Source organism: Balaenoptera physalus (genome assembly GCF_965194825.1).
Source record: "Balaenoptera physalus genome assembly, chromosome: 7".
Taxonomy (NCBI): Eukaryota; Metazoa; Chordata; class Mammalia; order Artiodactyla; family Balaenopteridae; genus Balaenoptera; species Balaenoptera physalus.
Genome location: NC_138886.1, coordinates 110,549,201 through 110,571,205, shown reverse-complemented (window position 1 = coordinate 110,571,205; position 22,005 = coordinate 110,549,201). Strand labels below are relative to the sequence as shown.

At 41.2% G+C, this 22,005-nt stretch overlaps 2 protein-coding genes across 10 annotated transcripts in view; one reads left to right on the top strand and one right to left on the bottom strand.

The window, feature by feature from the left end:
* Nucleotides 1-13,073, bottom strand: part of CDCA2 (cell division cycle associated 2) — a 52,895-nt gene extending 39,822 nt beyond the window's left edge. For 2 of the 6 annotated variants that reach the window (XM_082468852.1, XM_082468853.1), the window contains exons 1-4: nucleotides 12,250-12,492; nucleotides 11,744-11,807; nucleotides 11,446-11,619; nucleotides 9,522-9,667 (exon numbers count right to left, since the gene is read on the bottom strand). In XM_082468852.1, coding sequence (XP_082324978.1) covers nucleotides 9,522-9,667; nucleotides 11,446-11,619; nucleotides 11,744-11,807 — 384 coding nt within the window. In that variant the 5' untranslated portion in view covers nucleotides 12,250-12,492. Of the gene's footprint in view, nucleotides 1-9,521; nucleotides 9,668-11,445; nucleotides 11,620-11,743; nucleotides 11,808-12,249; nucleotides 12,494-12,580 lie in introns of those variants that run through there. The other 4 variants (XM_082468851.1, XM_082468854.1, XM_082468850.1 and 1 more) reach the window with 4 other exon arrangements.
* A 156-nt stretch (nucleotides 13,074-13,229) lies between these two features.
* The window catches only part of KCTD9 (potassium channel tetramerization domain containing 9), a 60,745-nt gene continuing 51,969 nt past the window's right edge, over nucleotides 13,230-22,005 (top strand). The window contains exons 1-2 of one of the 4 annotated variants that reach the window (XM_082468998.1): nucleotides 13,394-13,519; nucleotides 18,637-18,725. Coding sequence is in view for 2 of the 4 variants with exons in the window: in XM_082468997.1 (XP_082325123.1) it covers nucleotides 13,472-13,519 (48 nt within the window). In the remaining 2 variants the exon portion in view is untranslated. Of the gene's footprint in view, nucleotides 13,520-18,636; nucleotides 18,726-22,005 lie in introns of all 4 variants that reach the window. The other 3 variants (XM_082468997.1, XM_082468996.1, XM_082468999.1) reach the window with 3 other exon arrangements.

Here is a 22,005-nt window from a genome sequence, read left to right as displayed (position 1 = left end):
GGCAGGGCTCAGATCAGGGAGGGCACTCAAGGCTTCAAGATGGGGTTTGAGTTTAATTCAAGGCATAACAAGAAGCCACGGGAAGGTTTTAAGAGGCAGAGTGAATGATCTGATTCATTCTTTAAAAGTATCTCTTGGACTGCTCTGTGGGATGGTGGACGGACCAGGGAAGGAGGGAAATAAGGAGACCAGTTATGAAGAAGCAGCTGGTGATTCAGGTAGAAATCACATTAGGGTTGTAGCAGTGGAGCTGGGGGACATGAGGAATTACAGATAGGTTTTTGAAATGAAGCCAAAAGGTAATGATGGGTTGGATGTGGGAGATGAAAAGGAAAAAAAAAGGAAGGAACCGAGGAAGATTGGTAGGTCGTTGGCCTGAGCGACTGGATGACAGCGTGTACTGAGATGAGGAAGTGAACTGGAGGATCTCGTGGGGAATGGAAACCTGGAGTTTGGCTGTGGCCAGGTAACACTCGAAATGCTTACTGGAACACCCAAAGGGAGATGTTGAATAGGCAACTGGGTATCTAAGTCTGGAGTGCTACAGAACTCTGGGCCAATGTTAGACATTTGAGTCATCAGCCTATAGATAATGTTCAAAGCCATGGGAAAGGATTAGTTTACTTAAGGAAAGCAAAGAAAAGGGGGCAGAGGAGAGCCCTGGGGAGCTCAAGCATTTGTGAGGGCAAAACTGGAAGGGGTGGAATAAGCAAATGAAACACAGGAACGGATGACAGTGACACAGGAAGAAAATCAGGTCAGTGTGGTATCCCAGAAACAAAGCAAAGAAAGAGCTTCAAGGAGGGAGTAGCTAAACTCAGTCAAAAGCTGAGGCAAGGTTGCGAAGGATGCAAACTTAGACTTAATCTTTGTCTTGGCCAAGATGTGGGCCATTTGTGATCAATGGTGACAAGAGTCTTCTCCATGGAGTGGTAGAAACAGAAGTCCGACTGGACTGGCTACAGTAGAGAGAATGGGAGGGAAGGAAGCGGAGCAACACAGGACAGATGGCTGTTCAGGGAGCTTTGCTGCGATGGACAGGCACAGGAATGGGACGCCATGGGGGTCCAGGAAGAGTTAAAAGGACAGAGTAAGACAAACGCATGAGGAAAAACAGGGCAGAACATACATGGTCATAATAAGGTAAACATTTGAATACTGATGGAACCAATCTATTGGGAAGTTATAGAGGATGGGAAGTGCATACATACATTTACGATAAAAGGTATGAGGAAGAAAGAGGGCTAACTTTCCACTGAACACAATGGGAAGTCAATAACTAATGCCGTCACACTTAAAGATCAAGAAGTAGCAATTAGGCAAAAAAAAAAGAAAGAAAAAGAAAAGAAAAGGCATGCAAACTGGAAAGGGAAAAGTAAAAATGTCACTATTTGCAGATACATATTATATATAGAAAACGACTACACCAAAAAACTACTAGAATAAACAAATTCGGTAAAATCGTAGAATACAAAATAAGCATACAAAAATGTTGTGTTTCTACACCCAAATAAAGAACTATCAGAAAGAGAAATTAAGAGAGCAATCCCATTTACAACTTCATCAAAAAGAATAAAACACTTAGGAATAAATTTAACCAAGGAACTGAAAGACTTGCATCCTGAAAACTATAAGACACTGATGAAAGGAATTGAAAACGACACAAATAAATGGAAAGATATTTTATGCTCATGGACTGCAAGAAATAATATTGTTAAAATGTCCATAACTACCCAAAGCAATCTACAGAGTCGCTGCAATCCCTGTCTAAATTCCAACAGCATTTATCACAGAAATGAAACAAACAATCCTAAAGCTTGTATGGAACCACAGAAGGCCCTGAAGAGCCAAAGCAATTTTGAGAAAGAACAGAGCCGGAGGCATCATGCACCCTGATTTCAAACGATAATACTATAGTAATCAGAACAGAAAAAGACTCATAGATCAATGGAACAGAATAGGGAGCCCAGAAATAAGCCCGCCCTTATAAGGTCCATTAACTTACACCAAAGGAACCAAGAAGCTACAGGCCTAACTTGGAGACACCGTGGGTTAGGTTCCAGCTCACCACAAGAAAGTGAATATTGCAGTAAAGCAAGTCACAAATGTTTCGGCTTCCCAGTGCATATACAAGTTATGTTCACACCAGACTGTATTCCATTAAGTGCACAACAGCATTATGTCTAACAGCGTACATACCTTAATTAAAAAACTTTATTGCTAAAAAATGCTAACCATCAATCTGAGCCTTCAGTGAGCAGCAATCTTTTTGCTGGTGGAGGGTCTTGCCTCAAAGACTGACCAGGCTGGTGGCTGCTCAAAGTTAGGGCGTCTGTGGCAATTTCCTAAAACAATGAAGTTTGCCACATAGATTGACTTTCTTTCACAAACGATTTCTCTGTAGCATGCAATGCCGTTGGACACCATTTTACCTACAGGAGAACTTCTTTCAGAATTAGAGCCAATCCTCTCAAACCCTGCAGCTGATTTATCAACTATGTTTATGCAATATTCTAAATCCCTTGTCATCATTTCAACAGTCTTCAAAGCATCTTTACCAGGAAGAGATTTCATCTCAAGAAACCACTTTCAGGGCTTCCCCGGTGGCGCAGTGGTTGAGAGTCTGCCTGCCAATGCAGGGGACACGGGTTCGAGCCCTGGTCTGGGAAGATCCCGCATGCCGCGGAGCAACTAGGCTCGTGAGCCACAGCTACTGAGCCTGCGCGTCTGGAGCTTGTGATCCGCAACAAGAGAGGCCGCGTTAGCGAGAGGCCCGCGCACCGCGTTGAAGAGTGGCCCCCGCTTGCCGCAACTGGAGAAAGCCCTCACACAGAAATGAAGACCCAACACAGCCAAAAATAAATAAAATAAATAATAAAAATAAAGGAATTCCTTTAAAAAAAAAAAAAAAGAAACCACTTTCTTTGCTCATCCATAAGAAGCAGCTCCTCATCCATCAAAGTTTTATCGTAAGATGGCAGCAATTCAGTCACATCTTCAGGCTCCACTTCTAATTCTCTATTTCTACCACATCTGCAGTTACTTCCTTGAACCCCTCAAAGTCTTGGGCCCCACAAAGTCATCCATGAGGGTTGGAATCAACTTCTTCCAAACTCTTATTAATGTTGATATTTTGATCTCTGATCCCTTTCCATGAATCATGACTGTCCTTAATGGCATCTAGAACGATGAATCCTTTCTAGAATGTCTTCAATTTACTCTGCCCAGATCCAGAGGAACCACCATATATGGCAGCTATAGGCTTGCAAAATGTATATCTTAAGTAATAAGACTTGAAAATCAAAATTATTCCTTGATCCATGGGCTGCAGAATAGATGTTGTGTTACCACGCATGAAAACAACATGAATCACATGGTACATCTCCATCAAAGCTCTTGGGTGACCAAGTGCACTGTCAATGAGCAGTAATATTTTGAAAGGAATCTTTTTACTGAGCAGTAGGTCTCAATAGAGGGCTTAAAATATTCAGTAAACCATGCTGTAATCAGATATGCTATCATCCAGGCTTTGTTGTTCCATTTTTAGACCACAGGCAGAATAGATTTAGCACAACTCTTAAGGGCCCTAGGATTTTCAGAATGGTAAATAAACTTTGAATTCAACTTCAAGTCACCAGCAGCATTAGCCCTTAACAAGAGAGTCAGCCCGTCCTTGAAGCTTTGAAGCCAGGCATTGACTTCTACTCTTTAGTTATGGAAGCCCCAGATGGCATCTTCTTCCAATGTAAAGCTGTTTCATCTATATTGAAAATCTGTTGTTTAGTGCAGCCACTTTCATTAATTATCTTAGCTAGATCTATCTCCTGGATAACTTGCTGCTTCACCTTGCTTTTGTGTTATGGAGACAGCTTCTTCCCTTAAACCTCATGAGCCAACATCTGCTAGCTTCAAACTTTTCTTCTGCAGCTTCCTCACCTCTCTCAGGTTTCAAAGAACTGAAGAGAATTAGGGCCATACTTTTGATTAGGCCCTGGCTTAAGTGAATGTTGTGGCTGGTTTGATCTTCTATCCAGACCACTAAAACTTTCTCCATATCTGCAGTAAGACTGTTTTGCTCTCTCATCATTTGTGTGTTTACTAGCGTAGAAATTTTAATTTCATCCGAGAACTTTTCCTTTGCATTCACAACTTGGCTAACTGTTTGGCCAAGAGGCCTAGCTTTCAGCCTATCTCAGCTTTTGACATGCCTTCCTCACTAAGCTTAATAATTTCTTGCTTTTGATTTAAAGTGAGAGATGTGCAACTCTTCCTTTCACTTGAACAGTTAAAGGCCTAATTTCAATAGTGTTATTCTCAGGGAATGGGAAGGCCTAAGGAGAGAGAGAGAGAGATGCGGGAACGGCAGGTTGGTGGAGCAGTTTGAACACACACACACACACACACACACACACACAAACACACAGCATTTATCGATTAAGTTCGTCACCTTATATGGGTGCAGTTCGTGGCGCCCTAAAACAATTACAATAGTAATATCAAATATCACTGATCACCCTAATAGTAATGATATGATATAATATAGTAATAATAAAAGATAATAATGAAAAAGTTTGAAATATTGCAAGAATTACCAAAATGTGACACAGAGATACAAAGTGAGCAAATACTGTTGGAAAAATGGTGCCAGTAGACTTGCTCGACGCAGGGTAGCCACAAACCTTCAATTTGTTAAAAAAAAAAAAAAAAAAGAAAAGAAAAAAAAAAAGGGGGGCTTCCCTGGTGGCTCAGTGGTTAAGAATCCGCCTGCCAATGCAGGGGACACGGGTTCGAGCCCTGGTCCAAGAAGATCCCACATGCCGCGGAGCAACTAAGCCCGTGCGCCACAACTACTGAGCCTGCGCGTCTGGAGCCTGTGCTCCACGACAAGAGAGGCCGCGATAGTGAGAGGCCCGCGCACCGCAGCAAAGAATGGCCCCCGCTTGCCGCAACTGGAGAAAGCCCGCGCACAGAAATGAAGACCCAACGCGGCCAAAAATAAATAAATAAATTTATTTTAAAAAATGCAAAGCACAATAAAGTAAAGCACAATAAAAGGGGGTATGCCTATACAATGAGAAAAGGACAGTCTCTTCTATAAACGGTGTTGGGAAAACTGAACAGATACAAAAAAGAACGAAACTAGACCACTATCTTACACCATACACAAAATGGATTAAAGATTTGAATATAAGACCTGAAACTGTAAAACTCCTAGATGAAAACAGGTGGTAAGCAACTTGACATAAGTCTTGGTGATGATTTTTTGGATTTGACACCAAAAGCAAAGGCACCAAAAGCAAGAACGAACAAGTGGGACTGTATCAAACTAAAAACCTTGTGCACAGCAGAGAATCATCAACAAAATGAAAAGGCAACCTACCAAACGGGAGCAAATTTGCAAATCATATGTCTGATAAGGGGTTAATGTCCAAAATATAAAAAGAACTCATTTCAACTCAATAGCAGAAAACCAATCTGATTAAAAAATGGGCAGAGGATCTGAATAGGCATTTTTCCAAAGACATACAGATGGTCAACAGGTACATGAAAAGGTGCTCAGCATTACTAATCATCTGGAAAATGCAAATCAAAACCACAATGGCATATCACCTCATACCTGTCAGAGTGGCTATTATTGAAAACACAAGAGATAACAAGTGTTGGTGAAGATGTGGAGAAAAGGGAACCCTTGTGCACTGTTGGTCAGAATGCAAATTGGTGCAGCCACTATGGAGAATGGTATGGAGGTTCCTCAAAAAATTAAGAAGTACTATATGATCCAGAAACTCTACTTCTGGATAATCAAAGGAAAACACTAACTCAAAAAGATATATGTAAGCCCATGTTCAACACAGTATTATTTACAACAGCCAAGATATGGAAACAACCTAATTGTCGTTTGATGAATGGATAAAGAAATTGTGGTATACACACAATGGAATATTATTCGGCCATAAGAATGAAACCTTGCCATTTGCAACAACACATATGGACTTCAAGGGCCTTACGCTAAGTCAGTCAATCAGAGAAAGACAAATACATACGATCTCACTTATCTGTGGAATCTAAGACAAACACACAAAAGAAAACAAAAAAATCAAACCAAGCTCACAGATACAGAGAACAGATTGGTGGCTGGTTGTTGGGAGTGTGTAAAAAATAGGTGAAGGAAAAAACAAAAAAAAAAAAACAAAAAATAGGTGAAGGGGGTCAAGAGGTATAAACTTTCAGTTATAAAATAAATAAGTCATGGATATAATGTACAGCATGGTGACTATAATGAATAATACTGTATTGCATATTTGAAAGTTGCTAAAAGAGTAATCTTAAAAGTTCTCATCACAGGGAAAAAAGAATTTGTAACTATGCGTGGTGATCATTTTGCAATATATACCCCTCATCTTTCCTCCACTACTCTTGTTTTCATTCTTGAATATCTCAATGCTAGATACTACAACTATATATTCCAGCAATTCTTTTAATAAGTACAGTCATATGATATGTGTGGGGATGTGTTTATGTACAAATGTGTATGTATATCCTTAAGAAAAAAAAAAAAAGAGAAAAATCAACAGCAGATATGGAATGTCACCAAACAAAAACTGACTTAGTCCAGAGAAAGCTGAAACTGACAGGGGCTCCTTAGGGTGGTTTGATAACAGGAAACAAGCAGACTTGCTAGAGACCCCCAGAAAGGCTCAGGTTATCTAAAGCATCAGATATTCAATATGTCTGAAACAAGGGTCCAGGGCAATGTTGACGCTGTATCAGTCGCACGTGAACCCACAGATCTCTCCACAAATAGGAAAGAACCTTTATGTTTTGGAGGGGACACAGAGATTTAGGACTCTATGAGATCTAAACAGCTAAGGATAGGAGGCCTGTACTGAAAACAGTTTGTCCAAGTCTTCTCAATGACTTCCAGCCACTTTCCACATTTGCCTTCCACAGTTCTAGGGCTCAGGTTTACACCCCCAGGAATTCCCTCAAAGAAAACAGATCTGCCAAAGAGAAAATACCCACAGGATTCTAATATTTGGGAGTTCCTTCACTGAAAAAGTGGCCCTGTTGTCCTACATGGAAATCCACCAGCCAGCAGAGCCAGAACACACACAGTTAGCTCCCAGTCAGTTTTTAAAGTGTCGCACCTTCAAATGTGAACAGAGTCAAGGATCACTAGGCATCTGAAGAAAGATTTGAGCATGAGCCAGAACCTAAAATAATTAGGTAGCAAAATGAGACCCCATGAAATAAGGAAGAAAACTTCAACAAAACTATAATGTCCTCAACAATCCACAGTGAAAGATAGTCCATCATGGTAAATTAAAAGACTAAACCAAAAAAAAAAAAAGGTACTTATTAATCACAGGAAAAACAAAAGTTATGCAAGAAAGGAAATATGGCCCTAACACACCATATGGCAATTCATGAAAAATATCTATAGGATTAGATAATACATAGTAAACCCTAATTTAAACACAAATTGTAACTGGTTGTACTGGTAGGAAGGCAGGAAGGGGAAAATGTCAGGACAGCTATGGCTAGGAGATGTGAGAGCAAAATCCTCATTTTTCACAGAAATAACAACAATGATAGCATAAAACATACCATGTTTCAGGCACAGTTGTAAGTATTTCATATCTATGAATTTATTCAACCTCATAAAACCCTTGCTACTATTATCACCCCTGTTTTATACATGAGGAAACTGGACCAGAAAATTCAAGTAATTTGCCAAAAGTCACAATTAACTAATAATAAAGCCTAGAATCAAACACCAACAATACAACTCCACAGGCCATGTTCCCATATACTCTAACACAGTTCTCAATAAGTTTTTACACCCTAAAAAATTATTCAGCACACCAAAGACTCTTAGTTCACGTTCGTTTTATCTATCAAGAATATTCCAACAGCTTTTCCAGAATTGTGGATATCCTTTAATGCAACACAAAATTCAATGAAGATTTCTTAAATGTTAGTTGCAATGTCAAATATGAAATCCTATCAATGAACTTTTCATATTCTGTTATGTTAAAATCCATGGGCCTATCCTGCAACTTGAGGGTATAATTTGCATGTACTGGTCACGTAGAAAATACTGGTTCACTCAGTTATGTGTATCTTCCAAACGTTGACATATTTTACTGTGCAATAGCCAAACGTCACATTAATATCCCCACTGATCCATCAGAAAAGTGCAGCCATTGGGAAGCTGTCAAGTAAGATCACAGTGGTGAATACAAGTTTTCCAAAATTCTAGTTTTCTCTCAAAAACTCGAATTTTTTTCATTGGTAAGAAATATCTGGCTTTCCTTGAAGTGGCAGGTTCACTGTTCATTTCTGAGAAAATGCCAGCCACATTCCCAAGTCTGACTAACCATGTCTGTCAGTCATTCTTTCAAATAAACACGATGTTCCATGAAAAAAGTGGCTAGTTCACAGCTCAAACAATCATATCCATGACTTTCCTGGAAACATCCACCACACTTTGGTATATACTTCGGAAGTGCCTGGTGTCTACTTCCCATTTCATCACACATAATATTCCAGGGTTGAAAATTAATAAAATGTATAATTTTTATTGCTTCATCAAGGATGTTAAGTGAAACTGGACTTATTATTGTTTTCTGTAAATGATGAACAGGGTTGAAGGTAAAATGACTGCTTGAGGCCATCAGTTTTAACCACCACTGCTCTTACACCATGAGTGCAAACATCAACACAGTGAAAAAGGGCAAATAACAGCTTAGTGCTGTTTCAACAAATAGTTTGACCTCATGGACCTCTGGGATGGGACTCAGGGATTCCCAGGAATCTGCAGATAATTTCTGAGAAGCCCTGCACTGCACTAAACAGCCTCATGTATACACAGGGTCTAAAATGAAAAATAAAGAAGTGGCAATAAAAGTACCTTTTAAAATAGGAAGGCCCATACCAAAAGAGCCAAAAGAGCCAAAGAAGGGCAAGCCCGGGACTGCCTTTCATAGCGAGTCTGTACTATTTGACTTTTGTAGAAGCATGTATTATTCTGATAAAAATCTGCAAAAATATCTAAATACTTCCCCAGCAACAAACACTTCGCTCCTTTCCACAAGGTTATCCCAAATACATTTTGGTGGGGGTGTGGGGAACTCTTGCCCCTACATGCCAACACACAGTAGTCACAAAAGTATTAGACACTTACAGACAAAATATTAAAAGAAAAAGGTCGGAAAACACTGCCTCACCTCATTAGAGAAAAACAGACATGAACTAGACAAAAATGTGCAAAATAAAACAGAAAGCGCCTCCGGAACACCATTTCTATCCAGGATCTCATAACCTTTAATAGATCCATGCTCAACATCAACATTTACACTAAGCGCACAATCTCTGTAAGACACAGAGAAAATATTCTCTCTCCAGATCCCAAACAGATGAGGTGCACTGGAGAGTACCAACACTGGACAAAAGCCTTCTAACAGAGCAAAACATCCCCTAGAAGAATTCATGACAGAACTTAAAAAAGAAAATCATACCTGACAAGGGGAATTCTTGGTCAAAGAAGCATTCTTTAAATTCCGCTGCTGGGCAATGAAACGAATTAGATGGTTTGTTTCAGGAGAGCCCCGAACACCAACTGTAGAGCGTCGTCTGGATTTTTTAAGGTAGGATGATGACTTTCCTATAATGAAAACTCTCTTGTAAGTTGGAACAAAACAAGGCAATCAGTAATCATGCCCTGAATACCCATGATCCACCAGCCTGAGAGAGAATATGATGAATGTATGGTACAGAGATCTAAGTGGAAAAGTACAGGCAAAACTGTGCTCACATCATCAGATGGGTAGGTACCTTTGTTTTGTCTATTGATTTATTCCATGCCCCTGGAGCAGTGCTTGGCACATAGGAGGCGTTTATCAAAAAGTTGTGGAACAGGGCTTCCCTGGTGGCGCAGTGGTTTAGAATCCGCCTGCCAATGCAGGGGCATGGGTTCGAGCCCTGGTCCGGGAAGATCCCACATGCCGTGGAGCAAATAAGCCCGTGTGTCACAACTACTGAGACTGTGAGCCACAACTACTGAGCCCGCGAGCCTCAACTACTGAAGCCCGCGCGCCTAGAGCCCATGCTTCACAACAGGAGAAGCCACCGAAATGAGAAGCCCGCGCACCGCAACGAAGAGTAGCCCCCACTCGCCACAACTAGACAAAGCCCACGTGCAGCAATGAAGACCGAACACAGTCAAAAATAAAATAAATAAAATAAATAAATTTATTAAAAAAAGTTGTGGAACAAACGCATGAATATATTTGAATTAACAGGTCTCATTTTTGTTTCTTATTTCCTGCACAGAGTTGGTAATGGATTGCTTTGGACTAAAAACTTCTCTTTTGGGCTTCCCTGGTGGCGCAGTGGTTGAGAATCTGCCTGCCAATGCAGGGGACACGGGTTCGAGCCCTGGTCTGGGAAGATCCCACATGCCACGGAGCAACTAGGCCCGGAAGCCACAACTACTGAGCCCGCGCGTCTGGAGCTTGTGCTCCGCAATAAGAGAGGCCGCGACAGTGAGCGGCCCGCGCACCGCGATGAAGAGTGGCCCCCACTTGCCACAACTTGAGAAAGCCCATGCACAGAAACGAAGACCCAACACAGCCATAAATAAATAAATAAATAAATAATTAATTAAAAAAATATATTCTTAAAAAAAAAACAAAAACTTCTCTTTTTCTGATCCCCAAGGACGATCTCCCCCCAGGCACACACTCTCATGTCCTCAATTGTTCAAAATAATTTGTTTCTCTTAGATACCTGTCTACCTTCAGCACACTACCCTTAATTCCAGCCAGTCTAGCTTTTTAAAGGTCTAAGAATGATGTTCTTGAGAAGGGAACACAGGTTGGCATCCACTGCAGTCTTGTCTCCATCAGGTATTACTAGTCTAGTGCCCTCTGACTTCCAAGTACCCCATTACCCTCCATTTCTAAATTCTGTTCTCTAATTCCATTCCCATTATTTGTTTCTTCAGCTAAATCAGACTTCACAGGTGAATTTCATTTCTGTTCCATAAAGGAGATAAGCCTGAGTCGATTTTGTTTGCGATTTTGAAAGAGGCATGCCCCAGTCTGTCAATGTCATATTTTAATTGCCCTTCAACTTTCTCTCATTTTTACCATACATGACCATAAAATGTATTACATTTTCGCATACACACTCCTGTATCCCATGTGTCGGGTCAAAAAGCGACTCGCACAACATGTCCTTTTCCAGTTTGGGCCTGGAGCGTAGCTGTGACTTAGGAACACTATCATGCTGGGTGCCCTGGGACCCTCAACTCCCTGATCCAGCAAGTCTGAGAGTCAATCAATTTAGATAAAGTAATAAGATAGACAGTGTAAGTGAACAAAATAGAGTTTAATTTTTCAACTTTTAAAGGCACTGCAATAGAAGAACAACATCTCTTACCTGAAGAGTTCTTTACAAAACTTTCAGGTGTAATTCCCAATTGCTCCACAGTTACTGTGGAAAAGTTCAAAGGTGATTGAAAAGCATCTGACATGCAACGATTAGGAGTCACTTCAGCTGCAGGCTTGTGAGGAGTTACAAGCTTCCCATTTCCCAAAATAAAAGAGGTACTTTCTGAAACAGACAATATGTAGATATGATATGTATGACAATATGTAGATAATGATGTCTAAACATCATTATCAAGATAAACACCTAAACCTTAAATTTCACAAAGAAACAACAGGCCACTACATACCAGCGTTATTAATAGCAGACGCCTTGGTTTCAAGGGGCTTGCTGTCTTTTGAACTACCATCCATCTAAAAAAGAGAGAGAAGAAAGAAAAAAGAAAAATAACCCCACCTCCAAAATTAATGTGTTTTGATCGAGATCCTCTTTCAAGACTGAATTCTAATACAACCTATACTGGCACGAAAACAGATGACAAGAGACTACTTTTGGAGCTCAAATTAAAGAGAAATGGAGCAAACTGCTGTTCGGGATGAAACAAAGCAGATCCCATACTATAAAGCCAAGGCTTTTCGACCTTTGCGAACATGAGACTCATCTAGGCACCCTGTTGGAGAAGCAGCTTTGCGGATTCCCAAAAATTCTAATTCAGGAGGTCTGGCTGGGCCCCAGAAATCTGCATTTTAAAAAGCACGCGGGTGATCCAGTAGAACACACTTCTGAGAAACACGTCGAAGAAACAGCTCTGCGGCACTACTGTCTCGGAAATCCCAACCAGGCCGCTTGCCTTACCTCGCTCTCGGGTTTATTTTGAACACTCCGCCGATGAGTGTCGTGGCTGTCGTGCCTTCTAGGCCTCGGCTCTCTGGTCCTGATGGGCTCGCTCGAGAAAGTAACTGTCGGCCGCCAAGCCAGCCGCGGGGGGGTACCTGGTCCCCGGCCGCCGACACCCAGACCCCACAGCCGGCGTTACCTACACCCTCCCCTCCGCCCGGCCGCGGCCCGCCGCCCGATTCAAATCGCCGGCCCCGCCTCCTCGGCGTCCCGGCGTTACTCTGCGAATCTCTACGCCCACGCCACTCGCACGTGTGCGCGCGCGCACCGAACTCTCCCAGACCTCTACCTCGCCTTCCCAGGAACAGGAGTGGCTTCGTGGGCTCGGAGAAACACCACCGCTAGCCGTCGTTAACACACTGTCCAGAGAGCTCCACTGCTGACCTGTGTCCGCGGGAACTATTTTCCGTGAGAGCCTCGCGGAGGAACCTTTTGGTTAGTCGTTTGGCTCCGTCCCAGGCCTTTCGATTGGATGCTGCGAACTTCGAAAAGAATCATTGAACCAATCCTGACAGAACGACGGGCTGGCTCTTACCCAATCAGCCAGTCCCGACCGCAGCCGTTTCCTCGGTGGGTTGAGCGAGTGGGAGGGGTTAAAGTTGGGAGGCTCTGACTGGTTGTGGATCACTTCCAGCGCTCTGCCTCTTCCCTCAAGCCCCGCCTCCGTATGCAGATGAGCTCTACCTGGTGTTGGCTATGCGCCTGCTCAGTAACGCTTTGAGCCGCCGTTCGGCTCCAGGTTCCGCTCTGATTGGCTGATAACCCTTCCCCGTCGGCTAGACTGCAGCCTCTCTTCCCTCCTTCCACCTGGGCTGGGTTAGTTAGAGCCCACCCAGTGCAGGGCGATGATTGGCTGAATTTTGGCCGGCGCTGCCCGATGATTGGCGGAGCTTAGAGTCAGTCTGGGAGAGGTGGGGGAAGGGCCCCAGGCTGACTGAGGAGCCCAGGGGCGGGGTGGGAAGGAGGACCCGCCAACCTTGGGGTGTGGGACAGAGAGTGCGTGCCTGTGTTTGTGCGCGCGCGTGTGTGTGTGTGTGTGTCAGTCAGTAAGGGAAGGAAGGTGGCGAAGGGAGGAGAGTCCGAGTGGGTGGAGGGAGGGGAAGGGCGGGAAAAGAAAAAGGTGGGAGGAGAGCCAGGTGGGAGGGTGGCGACTCACTCAGGACCCAGTGGGGGCAGCGCGATGAGGCGGGTGACCCTGTTTCTTAACGGCAGCCCCAAGAATGGAAAGGTAAGGGGGTCGGGAGGAGGCGAGGCGGGCCCGGCTGCTGGGGGGCGAGGGCAGCGGAGTGCGGAGCGGGCGCACAGGGCAGAGGGCTGAAGTTGGGGAGAGGGGCTGGGAGAGGGGAGGTGGGCGTGCGCCGGGGTGGGGGGCGTCCAGGAGGAGGCGAACGTCGGGTCCCCGCGGCCTCCTCCCCACCCCCGGGATTCCTAGCCCGAGCCTGCCCTTGGACTCCCCAGCTGCTCTGGGGACCAGCGCGCAGGTCAGCTTGTGCTCAGTCGTTCCGAAGTCCAGGTGTGGGTCCTGGAGAACAGAGGACTCGGAGGGCGTGGGGAGGGCCGCTGTCACCTGATGCTTCTATTCCTCTTCCCACTTCCCCCAAGACCCCGCTGCCCCCCACCCCTGGCTACAGAAGGCGCCGGTTCCCACCTTCGTGCTGAGTAATGGTCTGCTCCAGAAAGTAGCCGTAACGGCTAAGGCGTGTAAGGTTGATCAGGTGAAAAGAATTTCAACTCTTTCTCTCCCTGGATAAGTAAAACACTCTCCCATCCTAGGGCCAATAAGACGGATGGAAAATTGGTGACATTTTCTTGATGGTCCCCCTCCCTCCCCCCCTTTAGGAGCCCCAAGCCCCGCCGCCGCCAAACTTTTGTACTCTCTTTAGTCTTTCGCCGTATTTTAGTTCCTTAGAGGACTAGGGCAATAGAGCAAAATGGATTGATTGGACATTGCTCTTTGCTGTGTTAGGCCTTTGTTGAGTGTGTGGTGCTAAATATTTTTCCAACGCTGCAGTAAGCCAACATGAATCCTGTTCCTTCTCCGCCTCTTGCCCCACCCAGGAAAGTTCGGCTTCTTTGGAAAATTTGACTGTTCAAGGCAGACGTTTATGGTGTGGCTAACTGACATTTAGAAATAATTAAGCCTTGTGAGTCTGAGATGAAGATAGATTGGGCTCCCTGTTTCATTTGCCAGAATGGTTTGCTTCCTGCATCTTTCGGAAACACTGTACATTTTCAAATAGAGTAATTGTGCCATGGTTTAAAAAAATGGCTTTCCAACTACTCTGCAGTTTTGAGTAAACGTGCTGTAAAAATTTGAACCGCACTGTAGTGTGTTGACTATAATGTTGCGTTCTTCTGGCTTTGGAGATTTAATTCTCATATAAAAACAGAACTGGCATAAATTCAAGTTCTTGAATTTTCACAAATGCTGCCTCAAAATAGGCTTCCCAAGATTCACATTATTTCTGATCCTTATTAACTTTTTCTGTACCTGTTTTGCCTGTTGATTACTACTCATAATCTAAAACATATGTTGTTACAGGAAGAAAGATTTAGTAGATCCAAAGTTACAATTGCAGTACGTTCTCAAAAACAGATCTCTGATTGACCCTTTTATTTAACATCTCTGCTGTGTTATTCCATGGAAAACAAGATGTTTAGACCCAGCCATAAATATTTAACTATTTCTTCTGAAAGTACTGAATTTTGTTCTTGTCAAAAGTTGGCTGGCTTAGTCTTGCCATATTTTCAATAAGGTGGCTTTTTTCTGAAAGCTGCTTACTTTTGACTAGGTTAGGTTTTTGGATTTGATTTTATTTGCTTTAAAAATATTTTGCTAGAGAATCTCAGAGAATTGGAAAAAACTCATCTCAAATAGCTAAATGTGTTTGTTACAAAGATTATAAAAACCCAAACTGGAGAATACCAGTATGATTCAATATTAAAAATAAATCATGCCATAATCCTTGCTGCTTAACTGGAAAACATATTCTGTGCCAAACTTGTCAGTGTTTCCTCTCGTCTCCCTTAAGCTGATTTTAAAAATTATACTATAATTACTCTTATTTCACCAAAGAGAGCGGAATAATACAGCCTGCGTTTTCGGTATAAATAAAGTGACTGTATTTCGTCAGGGTTGGCATAATCTTGACATGATTTTTCGTGGAGCTGAAACAAAGCACTACAAGGAGATAGAGTTTGGTTTCCTATCCACCGGTTGGAATGTCTGTGTCACTTTCATCATCTCCTTGTTTACCTAGCCTCTATTTTTGTTTCCTGGCCATAAGAGTAATGCCTGTCTTTTTCAAATAAGTTTCCCTCCCTTAAGGCTTGTTCAGTGATTGCCAGACTGGGCCTTGAAGCCTGGGGTTAGGAAGACACAGAGTCACCACAGGGGACTACATCATAGACTTCTGACTTTTCCGTACACTGAGTAAACATAAGTGTGACTACTAAATGTTTTGAAGAGGGGGCTGTGCCTTCTCTAAAACAGTGCTTTCCAGAGTGAGAGGGTCCACCACATGGGGCGTGCAAGAGGATCCAGTAGAGTTTAAGAAGAAATATACCTTTTATTTATATTTTTTACTTAAAGATATAAAATTATATTAAGACTTGGTTTGTCCAATCTGGAAAGACACAGGTGCTTTTAATGACTGAGAATGTCAGCTGGTCTCAGGTCTTCTGAGGAGGCCGGACGTTCACATGGGGAAAGCTGACAGTTGCTTCTTCACTAGTTGGTTCCCTTTGGCATATTGTGATGTGGTGAAGCTTACATGTGCCAGGTTAAGATGTGTATTATACCGTTTTCACTAAATTAACCCTCACCAAAATGCCAAGTGTCTTGACAAGATTCCTTCAAACAAGATGCAGATCGAAGACAATACTAACTAGGCAAGCACAAGTAAGCCATGAGAAATGGCAGGGCTGCCACTTCTTTTTTTAAAATATTTATTTAATTTAATTAATTAATTTATTTTTGGCTGTGTTGGGTCTTCGTTTCTGTACGAGGGCTTTCTCTAGTTGCGGCGAGCGGGGGCCACTCTTCATCGCGGTGCGCGGGCCTCTCACTGTCGCGGCCTCTCCCGTTGCGGAGCACAGGCTCCAGACGCGCAGGCTCAGCAGTTGTGGCTCACGGGCCTAGTCGCTCCGCGGCATGTGGGATCTTCCCAGAGGATCCTCCCCAGGGCTGCCACTTCTAATATAAACTATCAGATTTTTTTTAAAAAAAGGGACTTCCGTGATGGCACAAAGGGGTTAAGAATCCGCCTGCCAATGCAGGGGACACGGGTTCGAGCCCTGGGCTGGGAAGATCCCACATGCCGCGGAGCGACTAAGCCCGTGCGCCACAACTACTGAGCCTGCGCTCTAGAGCCCGCGAGCCACAACTACTGAAGCCCACGCACCTAGAGCCCTTGCTCCACAACAAGAGAAGCCACTGCAATGAGAAGCCCGTGCTCGCTGCAACTAGAGGAAGCCTGCACACAGCAATGAAGACCCAAAGCAACCCAATAAATAAATAAATTAAATAAAAATGCCAATCTTTAAAAAAAACAAAACAAACAAACAAAAAACAATGGATCTCTAGATCGGAGAAGAGGGCAAAAAGTCCCAAATTTTAAAGAAGACTATTTGAAGTCCTATTTAATAACTGCTATTAACAGTAAACTGCTCCCCAAGTGTATGTCATTCTTTGAGATATTAGCCAATAATAGGATGAGGTCATCTCAATTAGCAAGAGATTTCAAAATACTTTCCAGCACACAAAGACAGTTTCAGATTTTTTTTTTCCTTTTTCTTTTAATGTATAAAGTCAACCTTGAATTTGGCAGGAGTTCACTAAATTTAATGATAAATATTTACGGGATTTTTACTGGTTGACTCATCGCCTTAAGTCAATAAAAGTCCTCTTATCATTTGGGAAATTATATTCTTCCTGACAGTGGTATATACTTTATAAATAAGTAAATAAGTATACAAATGTTTGAGCACATGCCCAAAAACGTTTTACTTAAGGGGTACGTAGTGAAAAACATTTGAAGGCCATATTTCTAAAAAAAATGGGATCTTTACATTTTAGTTTGTTTAAGTTGCTCCAGAAGAGTCGGGTTTGAACCTTTTCATCCTCTCTCCATATGCCTCAGAATTCCCGTTGTTCTTTTAATATTCTGTGTAATAGTTGGCATCGAGGAATATGAAGTGAGAACTTAGATCTCGGAATGTAGTGAGTGGCTTCTGAGCAACCCGATGTAAATTCAAAGTTTCCGTGCATCTTGGACATAAGTTGCTTTTTTTTTTAAATTGAGAATATTCAATAATGTGCTGTGCCAGTTGTAGGCCTTGTGTATACCTTATTCATTCATTCAGTCGACACTTAGACTGAGTTCCGTCTTTGAGGAGGAACCATGCCAGGCACTGCAGATACAGTGGGATATGAAATAGATCTTAATTCTGTACTGATGTTTACAGTCTTGGTCCCGGACCTGTTTTCTTCTGGCTTTGATATTAGGTCAGAAATGTGTTGTTGGTATTAACAGAGTTTCCAGAGTTGAATTCATTGTGTTGAGTTGAAGAAAGGTGGAAATCTATGTAAAGCTTTGTCTGTTGAAATCTAAACATTAATAAGAAACCTGCTCTTCGAGTTTAAACGTTTTTAAAATGTATTTGATACATATAAAAGGATACAATAAAGAATACTAATATGCATAAAAATTAAAAGGAAAATAATATAATGAATATCAGTAAACTTACCACACAGCTCAAGAAATAGCATATTATCAAAACTTAATGTGCTTGTCTACTTTCCTATATTTATCCCATGAAGGCAGCCAATTTCATGAATTCTTTTTCAGTAAATAGTTTTGCCACGTATGTATGTATAAGTAAACTATATGTTTTGTCAGCTTTGGGATATATCATATCCTAAATTGGTATCACATGGTACATAGTCTTTTTGGACGTGAGTTTTTCATTCAGTATAATATTTCTAAGATTTCATCCATTTTGTCCCACATACTGATAGTTTAGTCATTTTCACCGCTTTATAATAATTATACAAAGTATATACAAATACTATCACAATTTATCCATTCTCCTGTCAGTGGACAGTTGGGTTGTTTATTTTCTTTATATTTTGCAATGAAATTGACAGTGCTGCCGTGAGTATTACTGTATATCCTGGTGCACACAAGTGCAAGCATCTTTCTAGGGCAGTGGTTTGCAAACTTTAGCATGTGTTGGAATCACCTGGAGGAATTGAGCAACTATTGCTGGGCCTCATTCCCCAGAGCTTTAGATTCACTAGGTCTGGGGTGAGGCTAGGAGTTTGAATTTCTAATCTACTTCCAGGTGATCCTAATGGTGCTGGTCTAGAGACCCCACTTTTGAGAACCACTGCTCTAGGATATATATGGAAGTTGTAATTATTGGGTATTAAGGTATGTGACTGTTTAATTTTTTTAAATAATGCCAAATTGTTTTTGAAAGTCATTGTGGTAATTTATATCCCACCAGCATTGCATAAACCCTCTCATTGATCCATATCCTCTTCAACATTTGCTGTTGTCAGACTTTAAAATTTTTAAATATTTTAATATTTGTCTTCTTGATGTAGTCATCTTTTTTAGGAATAAAATCATGTTAATTTTTTAAATGTATTAAACTAAAAGTGTAGGCAGAGTAAATTGATTCTACATTTAGTTATTGTGATTGGTGGGTCGGTTGGGTAAATTGGCCTGCATAAATTCAATGATTATTTATTGATTGTGTATTATGTAATAGTTATGGTGGGCATATTAAAAAAAACATGTTTTAAATACATGTGCAGGTTTTACTTTTTAAATTTGAATAACATAGATTACAATTTGAAAACAGTGTTTAAAGACAGATTAAAACTTGATTAAACTGATCTGTCCTGGTAGGCACAGTGTACCATTTACTTTCCCAATTGGTGGATAGCTTTCACTTGTCGTGGGATCTGAAATTTAGAAAGAATTAAGTTAAATAGTAGTATAACATAGTGGCCATAAACTTTATGTATTTATTTTTTGGCCATAAACTTTAATAGACATGCTTCTCAGTTTATTCCATAGAATGCTTCCATTCGAAGTATAGTGCTTAGGTTATTAAAATGGGTAATCACAGTGGCATGGAAACTTCAAGTCCACACTAGGAAGTAGAACACACGTGAAGCAAATAGCCATTGTAAGCGTGATCGTTTTATAAATGCTTGGCCTCTCTGAGGACTTAAAGTAAGCTTAGTAAATAACGGTTAAAGGTCATATCCATGATACACAAGATTTCCAATGTTGCTTTTTCCCAGCAGAGTTGATATATAATGAAGGGTACATGTGCCAGTCTGTTTGAGACTTTCTCACAAACATAAAATCTTTTACAGGTATATCACATTTTAAAATCTGATATTCTCATTGGTTTATATAAAAGAGATTTAAAATATTATGTCTGCAGTCTTATTTGTGAGTTATTTGTTAGTATGCCCCAGAGAGTCAGCTAAAGTGATCTTGTTGAAAACAAATGCTAAAAATGCCTTTCAAACGAAAAGCAAGTATGTTGGCCCAACTTAAGGTAAATTTTCAGATTTTCAGTGCTATAAGATTCTTTGCAGTAATTTCAGTGCTGTTTTCTCTAATTGATGGCCCTTTGGTTATTTCACTTAAAGAAAATTGTCCATTACCAGATTACTTGTCAACTGCTAAAATAATTCTTATTTGTAAATCTAGTATCTAGAGCTAGGGAAACCCTAAGTTAAAACTTTTTTCCTTTATTGCATAAATAATAGAAGTTCATTGTAACAAATCTGGAGGACAAAACAAAAACTCATAAGTGAACCTTAATTCTATCCAAAGATAGCCACTTTCCATACTCATATGAACTGTATGAACATCACTTTAGAATTGCATTTCTACTGTGTACTTTGTTTTTTTTTTTAACTTACTGTCAGTGGAAAAGACAAATATAACTGACTCACACACAGAAAAGGCATGTCCTCGTTCAACACTCTGAAAGCAATGAAAATTTCATCTGACATTCAAGAAACATTTATCAGAGACCTACTATAAACCAGATACTGTGACACTTAAGAGGATCCGTCTTTTTAAACTGGCTGCAGTTCTTTTCTGGATGTTAGAGATGTGGGTAGTACAGGGATGTACTTCAGTGCTGCCCATCAGCATTACAAGGGATTATTGGTTACCTAAATTCACCGAATGAATAACCACTTTTTACAAATTAAAAATTTATTATTAAACCTTTACAGTCTAGATAGGAAGTCAGGTTAGAAAATATTTGGGGTAATGATAAATTGTGTTCAATACTATGTGAGGGCTTATTTAAGTGATGATAAAATAAAGGTGAACTCAATTTGTATCTAGAATGTGCTCCTTAGTATTGCAGCCTACAAGGAAACACCTGTTGTACTTTGATTGCCCTGAAATTGCCAAACTGTGTGATGTGTGGCTTTGTTTTTAATCTTATAATCAAATTTGACTTCAATGGGGAGAAAAGAAAGATGGTAACTACTCAACCTTCCATACAAAACAACAGGGTTTGAGTTGGACTCTACCACTTGGTTACTGTGAGTTGCTATGGCATGGTCAAGCCTAACAATTAAAATAGTTGTTTCCTTGTTCCTGACTTTATTCTGCTCTTTGAAGCAGCAGTGTCCGATAGAACGCTCTGTGAGGAAGGAAATACTCCATGTCTGCGCTGTGCAGTATGGTAACCACTAGCCATTGTGGCTATTGAGCAGTTCATATACGACTGTTGTAACTGATGAACTGACTTTTATTTTAATTAATAGCAATACATTAAAACTTAAATAGCCTCTTGTAGCTAGTGGCTTCCAAATTGGACAGCGTGGCTTTTGAACATGGCAGGTGGCCTGTATTTTCATTAGGAAACAACTGACCCACAGGAAAAATCAAGTCAATCGAATAACAATTTAATTTGATGTATTTTTGAAAAATAAGTTAGATAAAGTGGTATGCTCTAATATTTAAATTCAGGAGCATAATATAGAGAGAGATACATTGAATTTCCAACCATTTCATGATGCTTGAGGGAGAGAAGTGAAAAAAAATGGGTGGAGAAAGTTAATGTTAGAGCAAGGAGCGGATAATGTCAAGTGAAAGAAAACCATGTGAAGCTATACAAGAAGCAAAGAGCCAAGCGACGACCAAAGCAAATGCAAAACACCTTTTACAGTCTGGGAACCGCGAGGGGAGAGTAAGAAGATCCTCCTTTCTAACAACAGCGTTCTTGTCATAGTTGCTATTATACTAAGAATTTTCTAAATCTTTCTCCTCTGGAACTCGTATCTGCAATAACGGTTAGAATTCCAGGCTCTGTTACAAAGGTGAAAAATGATAGGAAATACGGGGGACACATGTTCTTCAAGCTTCAATCATTTATGGTGGTGCCTGCTGGGTGTAAGACACTCGGCCAGGTGCTTTGTGCTCTTATCTTTTTTATCATATGGTAAAATATACACAACATAAAAGTTACCCTTTTAGCCATTTTAAGCGTACATTTCATTGGCATTAAGTACATTCATGTGTGTAACCTCACCACTTTTCATTTCCACAACTTTTTCATCCTCCCGAACAGGAACTCTGTACCCATTAAGCAGTAACTCTCCATTACCCCTTCTGCCCCGGTAACCTTTCTTCTACTTTCTATGAATTTGCCTGTTCTAAGTAC